The following is a 7,154-nucleotide window of genomic DNA, read 5'->3' as shown; positions in this document are numbered from 1 at the left end:
ATATATATATATTGTGAATATATCAATCATTGATTGATAATAGTCCATTTCGCGTGAAATTTATTATTCGTTTAGTGATAACACGCGTATTTATCTTGCGAGAGACGCATTTTAGATCCTGCGTCACTATGACCAGCACAAAACGCTGTTGTGCGCATGTCATTTTATTTGGGAAATTAAAATCTCGATCACGCTCATTACAGTGTCACATTTTACAGAAAATGATCGATAATTCTATTTGATGTCAATAGAATACTTTTACGTACGGGAAAAATTTAAACTATTTTCGCATTTTTTAAGAGCTATATAATTAATTGATTTTTTTTTAATATCGATATGTCTTCTCTTATATATTTTTTTAATCTGTTTGGCCTATCGAATCACAGTTTTACAAGCTCTCAAATGAGCAATATGTATATCTCACGGGACTAATCATCTATAGCGATGACAGTTCACGTGGAGACAGTCTCCAATTTTCAATGCGGATATCGTTATGCTAACTCGGTAACGAAGTGCAGGAGGTCTAGCAATATTCCCCGAATATTCGGGGAATAAATCAGTTTGATTGTCGGGCCACCTAATCTATGGTGTATCCACGACGAGGAGCACCGGTCGTAATCTTAATGGAGCATAAAACAGCCATTACAGATGGCCCGCCGGGCGACAACACGCTGTAAATAATGTACGACGCTTCGCGGCATGCACCGGCGTAACGTTAAGCGCATCCATCGCACCCTCAGGCCGATAACTGCGCTTTTCTTCTTCTTGGGTTTCATGCGTGCGTGCATGCGTACGCGCCGAGGATGCCTTCAATGCAGGAGATCTGTTCCCAATTCTTCACGCCTCTAATCAGAGTGAGTGTGACACCAAATCGATTTAAATAGTAAAAACAAATGTTGATTATAAAAATGTAAACGGTCCAGTTATGTAATCTATTATTATCTGGATCTGCTAGTTTCAATTCAACAATTGTGATTACAGTAGTAATCAGAGACTTATGAAACTACCAGATATCGGTTTTCAAGAATTTTTTAAAATTCTTGTCCTCCATATTGGATCCACCATTCTGAATTGCACATTTTTTATTTCAGATTTCAAATCAGTGACTAAAAAAAATTACACAACATGCTCCTATATTCGATGGCTATGTGTCAAACTCGATAGAATGTCGCGCACTATACGCGTGGATTGCTTTGGCGTTTTAAATTCAATAACTTCTGAACAAATAGTTGGAAATTAGTTTTTCAAAAAGATTTAAACTAGAAACATACAACTATAATAAATATAATTTGTCATATTTGTGATATTTTTTACGATTTTTTTTTTTCGAATTATTTGATTTTATATTTCAAAATTTGTCAATTTTATTCTGATTATTTATGATTTTTCCAAAGTTTTTTGTTTGCGATTTGCATAAAACATTTTTATAAGCATCAAAATACTAAAAAAATATTTTTAGTATTGTTGGAACATTTCTGAGTTAAAGTCACAAAAGACCTCAATACCATTTTTTGTTCAGCCGGAAAAAAAGTGTTATTTCTGGAAAAAAATTTCTGTTTTCGCGATTATTTAAAAAATGGAGGTGATAGAAAAAATGGACAACTTTTTTAGTCGTTTTCAGCGTATCAAAATCCTATGAAAAGATCTTTCAAAATTCAATGCACAAGACCCCCTCTAAATTTTGTCGGCTTGTGTTATTTCTATCATGATATTTTACTGTACTAATGTTTGAAATTATATATATTATTATATATAATTTATAGTATAATGATTTTATATTTCAGCAAATTATACATACATACTTACTATTAATATTATAGCAGTAATATCCATAAAAATTGAGTTCCTAATCATAATTATTTTATTGAAATAATGATAAATATCAAATATTTTTCTTTCAGTGTCTGTATTAACTTCCTTTTAACTACTTATTTTTTAAATAATTTTCAATTAGTTTTTCTCGCAAATTTAACGTAGTTTTATTTTATTTATTTTTTAATTTTTTGTTAATTTTCAATGTTAGATATTTCAGTTATTCATGAAATCAAAATTTTATCAAAGTAATATTGTTTTAAATCACGTGTAATTAAAAAACTTTCTATGTCTCGATGTGTTCGTAAGATGAAATCGGTTTGAAAATGATTAAACAATCCGTAGTTGAAAAGAAATACGATTCAGAATCTGGGACACCTCGTATTCTTGATAATAAATTACGTTTCGCGAGACGTCATACGTACCTTCGTATTGCTGCCAAAAGCTGCTTGAATATACACTCTTTCTTCTCCTTTTTTTTTCCTTTTTATTTATTAGCGATGAACTGGCGATTGTTTTTGTGTTACTCGTCTCAGCGACGAGTGTATCAATCGCCCGTGAGATTACGTTTCTCCGCGATAATAAATTAATGTCTCGAGAAGAGTCTTGTAATTGATGCTCACGTAGGGATGAAATCGACGTTGATTTATCGAACAAAGAATATCTCGCGCCGCGGCGCAAAGAGAAAAGAGGGAGAGAGAAAGAGAGAGAAAGGGAGAGGGAAAATTTATCGACTTTTCGGCGAGGAATAGCGCACTACCGCGATGCGTTTTATTACTGTTTCGAACTAATTGATTTCAATTATATTCCTGGGAATTATTGCGCTTCGTTGAATGCACCACATAATATTGTCACTCAAAAAATTCTAATAAGTATTATGCGATAACACATATTTAATCGTGTCTCATTTTAATCCAAAATATCGGAAATAAAAATAAAAAGAATCATAAAAATAGCTACTCGATAAGCTACTCCAGAACGCTGTTGCAAACGTGGAGATGAAAATAGCTACTTAATAAGCTACCAATTAAGTTACACGCGAATAACGAGCGGTATTTTACATTCCCCTTCACACCGAGCGCAAAAATATGTCGATATAATACTTCATACTTTTCGCGATAATTACATCACACTCGTCAAAGACCGATACTTCGACTGAGAAGAGTAGTTTCGCGCATTACAATTAATATTTTTGCGACGAGGATATCTTTAACTTCCTCGTATCGGTGGTTACGCGGAAACAATCGGACAGCATTTATTTTAACCGAGGCCGTTACAGAAAAAAACAAATGTCAAAGAACTTGCATTTACATTTTGATAGGACGTTCAGCGGCCGACTACAACTTTGTAACTAAGAGAATTGGGAATGCGTGCGGACCAGCACGTCGGAGATGATTGCAAAGCCGAGATATCACTCGTCGAGGAAGTTGCTTTGATATCGACGTCCTGCTTATTCATGAACTGAGATTCCGTCGCGGTCATAACCGAAATTAAAGATAAACAAGTCGATGACAATGCATGAAAAACTATAATGATAGCATGAGAACGCCATCATCAAAATTGTCCAAATTAAGAATGTTTGATAGCTATTTTGAAATAAATGAAAAAATTGCAAATTATTTTAAATTTTATTTAAAAGTAATACAATAAATTTTTTAGTGATTATTTACTATTAGATGTAGTAAAAAGAAATCCATTATTTTTCCATTCAATTTCATGTAAAAATAATGGATTTTTTTTACTACCTAATATTTGAATCATAAAAAGTAATATTTTTTTAATCTAATAGAAAGTTATTCTAAATAGAATTTTATTCTAATAGAAAAATATGTAAATATATTTATATTATAAAATAAACGACAAAAATCTCAATTTTGTAATATGAGTACTTTATGTAAAGTTACATCGCAATGAAGTTAACAAGTAAATAAACAAAATATTTATTTGTTCTAAATATTTGTAACTAGTCAGCGAATCGTAATGAAACTTTGCATAAATTATTTTGAATACTTAAAGTATTTATACAAAATTATTTAGAGATTTTTGTTATTATTTTTATAAATATAATTCACGACAATAAAAATAATAAATAAAATAAATAAACTATAAAAAGATGTTATTTAATAAAAACAGAATGTTGAATACAATCTTCAAACAATACGTTTACTGTTTAATATAAATATTAATATATGTACTACATATGTCTATCGAACATCCTTAATCGAAAATATTTATGTGAGAGCGGCATTCATTTACAACATTTTTAAAGTGATATGTCTTTTTTGCTCGCAATACGAGATCACTTTTTAATATAATCGGCAAAGAGAATTGTTTATAAGAAATAATTAATTACAAGATTTTTTTTTTAAATAACATCATTGTATGAAATTTTATATTCATGCTATGAAAACTTAATGATATGAAAAAATCGAGTCCGTTTAAAGTATCTGCAAGAAAGTTTTTTTATTTTTTAGAAATTGTTTGAATATGAAATTGATTCCGATGATGAGTGGGAAGAGGAAGAACCTGGCGAATCACTCAAAGGATCGGACGATGAAAAGGACGAAAAGGAGGAAAATCCGGAAGAAAACGAATATGACATCGATAATGAGTTCATGGTTCCTCATGGGTAAATAATATTAGTTAAATTTATGTTGAAATTAAACTTGTATAAAATTATGAAATTATAAAAGTGAAATATATTTTAAAAGTTATCAATATTTTTTCTTTATGTATCAGAAATAATTTTTTTAATATCCCAAAGAGTAAAATACTATTGTATTTTATTCTTTAAGTTTAAAAGATTATATAAAAGTTCTTTCTCTCTCTCTCTCGGATTATACAGTAATAATTTGAAAATATTATTTATTAAAATTAAAATTTTACAAGGAAATTTCTTTTATAAAAATAAAAATTACAATTCTGGAAAGCCTTTAAGAATTTATCTTGCTATAAGAAAATAAAAGCTGTATCAAAGAGATTAATTTTATTATTTATAAATTTCTGATATTCGTATCTTTTGATCTTGTATTTGTGTAAATTCTTTTAAAAAGAAAATATTTTGTTATTTAGATATTTGTCCGAGGAAGAAGCGCAGGCTGATGAGGAAGAAATGGAGGATATGGTAAGAATATTATAATAGTACACATTAAGAAAACTATTTTTTATACATACAAAATTTTACTTTGAAATACAGATCAGTATAAAGCATATTTTTTCTATTGTAGTCGCCGCAAACACAGAAAATGAAATTGAAGATATTAGGAAAACAATTTGAAGCTGAAAGAAACGCGAAAACACATAAACTTAAGCCAAAAATAATCGGATGCATTTGGCAGGGACCCGGCAATTCATTTCCAGAATCTAGTAAGTATATTTTATTTATAGATGTGGGCGTGTGTGCATGCGTGCGTGCGTGTGTATGTATAATATATCTATTATATATTTGTAGTATTATATAGTATTATAATATTTATTACAAATTTTTGTCAAATATTCTATATTTAAAATTTTCACAAGGACATATTCAAACTGTTTCAGTTCCTCCAAAAATTAAAGAATTCTTGTCAGCTCGGCAAGCTTGGGTCAACAATATACCAATAATACTTCCGTCATCGTCATCAGAAGAAGATATTTCGACTAATATTGAATGCAAGACGCCTGGCCAATCTGTGAAAGGATCAAAAAAGACCAAGTTCCCTGAGGAAGCTTTGCCTGATCTGATTCGGTTAGTGCACGGGAACAGACATGGCAGACACGTTCTTATGAGAGAGTTCATGACATTTTGGAGCAAAAAGAGCGGAAGTCATTTGTCGAAAGTTAGTGTATTATCGAAGATCAGTGAAATCGCTGATAGGATAGCATGTCCCGAAGAGGGACCGATGCATCTTAAATCTTGCTGGTACATTCCGGAAGACATCCGGAAGCAATATCTTCCTGACATCAAGCTGTCATTACCGAATTGTTGGAAGTATATTTTAGTACCAAGTCAGAAAAATAATTCTCAAAACGTTATAGCTGATAAGACTGAAAAAGAAGAAAAAGAAAAAGAAAAAGAAAAGAAGCATATACCACTTATTACTCAATTCACTAAAAAAATCACACAAGAAGATATGAAGAAACAACTTATAAAATCTGATCAGAAAGAGATAAAAAAACAGTCTCCACCTGATCAAAAGAAGAAACAATCGACAACGAAATCCAATCCGGAGGAGACAAAGAAATCAGCTGCAAACCAAGAGGAGATACAAAAAGAGTCGACATCAAAATTGGATCAAATTTCTGTCTTACCGAAACTACCTCCGCTACAAAGACCTCCTAAACGGGCAACTTTAATCTCTGTAGGTAGAGGAGAACAATTTCCGGAAAGATCTCGACAGAATATGTTAGCCGAATTCATGGGTCTTAATAAGAAGAAAGAGGAACCATTGAATAGCGAAAAGACAGTTGATTCAGACAAGGTTAGACTTATGGAGAATAATGATATGAACAAGATGAATCAAAAGTTAGAATCGAGCGATAAGTCGTAATATTTTCACGATATAGTGAGAAAGAGACTTCAAGAGCATATAATAATCATTGATGACTATTATGTAGAAAAAATCAATGATTGATTCAGAAAATAAAATGAGGGAATGGCAAATGATAGATAACTAGACTTGTCTGCAAACAAAGTTGATTGCAAAGGCATTTAATAATAGTCCAACGAAATGTAGACATGGAGAAAATACCGTTGTTCTATTTGCGTAAATATTTCATTTATCATTCTATTTTAGACAGGCATTTCTTTAATCTATTATCGATGTATTAATATGCAATTTATGAATTAATTAATATCTTTTATATGCGAAACTTTAACAAATAGTTTTTATTATATCCCGTAATTCACATTATACTTATTTTATGAAACAAAATAAGTTCATGATATAAAAACAGACGTAATATTTTTAAGTAATGATTTTGTATTATATTTAGGAACGTTTTATATATAAGATTTTATCCATTCCATTACTATTAATTGAACAAGCTACTTTTCACAAAATTTAATTTCTTTATAAATAATCGCCAAATAATTTATAAAATTATCAAAATATATTCATGAATTTACATTAAGAAAATAAGGATCAATTCTCCGTTAAGGACAATGGTCTTTATTAAATTTCATGCATTATATTTTGTCAAGATCGCTTCGCTCGCAAAAATAATAGTTTTAATCGAGTTATGCGATAACTGCCAGATAATTACACGGGCTTAACAGTTATTTGTCTCATGTAAAAGGTAAGTTAATTTGATATAAAATCTTTATTCCTATAGTAGTCATATTTACAAAATTTACAAAAAGG

General features: G+C 30.3%; 1 protein-coding gene across 1 annotated transcript in view; it reads left to right on the top strand.

The window, feature by feature from the left end:
* Positions 1-6,341, top strand: part of LOC105619298 (chromatin assembly factor 1 subunit A-B-like) — a 19,643-nt gene extending 13,302 nt beyond the window's left edge. The window contains 4 exon segments of the mRNA XM_012200820.1: positions 4,287-4,441; positions 4,885-4,936; positions 5,040-5,178; positions 5,353-6,341. Of these exon segments, the coding sequence (XP_012056210.1) occupies positions 4,287-4,441; positions 4,885-4,936; positions 5,040-5,178; positions 5,353-6,341 (1,335 nt within the window).
* Positions 6,342-7,154: the final 813 nt, after the last annotated feature.

The sequence above is a fragment of the Atta cephalotes genome (assembly GCF_000143395.1).
Source record: "Atta cephalotes unplaced genomic scaffold scaffold00020, whole genome shotgun sequence".
Taxonomy (NCBI): Eukaryota; Metazoa; Arthropoda; class Insecta; order Hymenoptera; family Formicidae; genus Atta; species Atta cephalotes.
The sequence above is the reverse complement of the archived record's forward strand: the minus strand, read 5'-3'. Positions and strand labels throughout refer to the sequence as shown.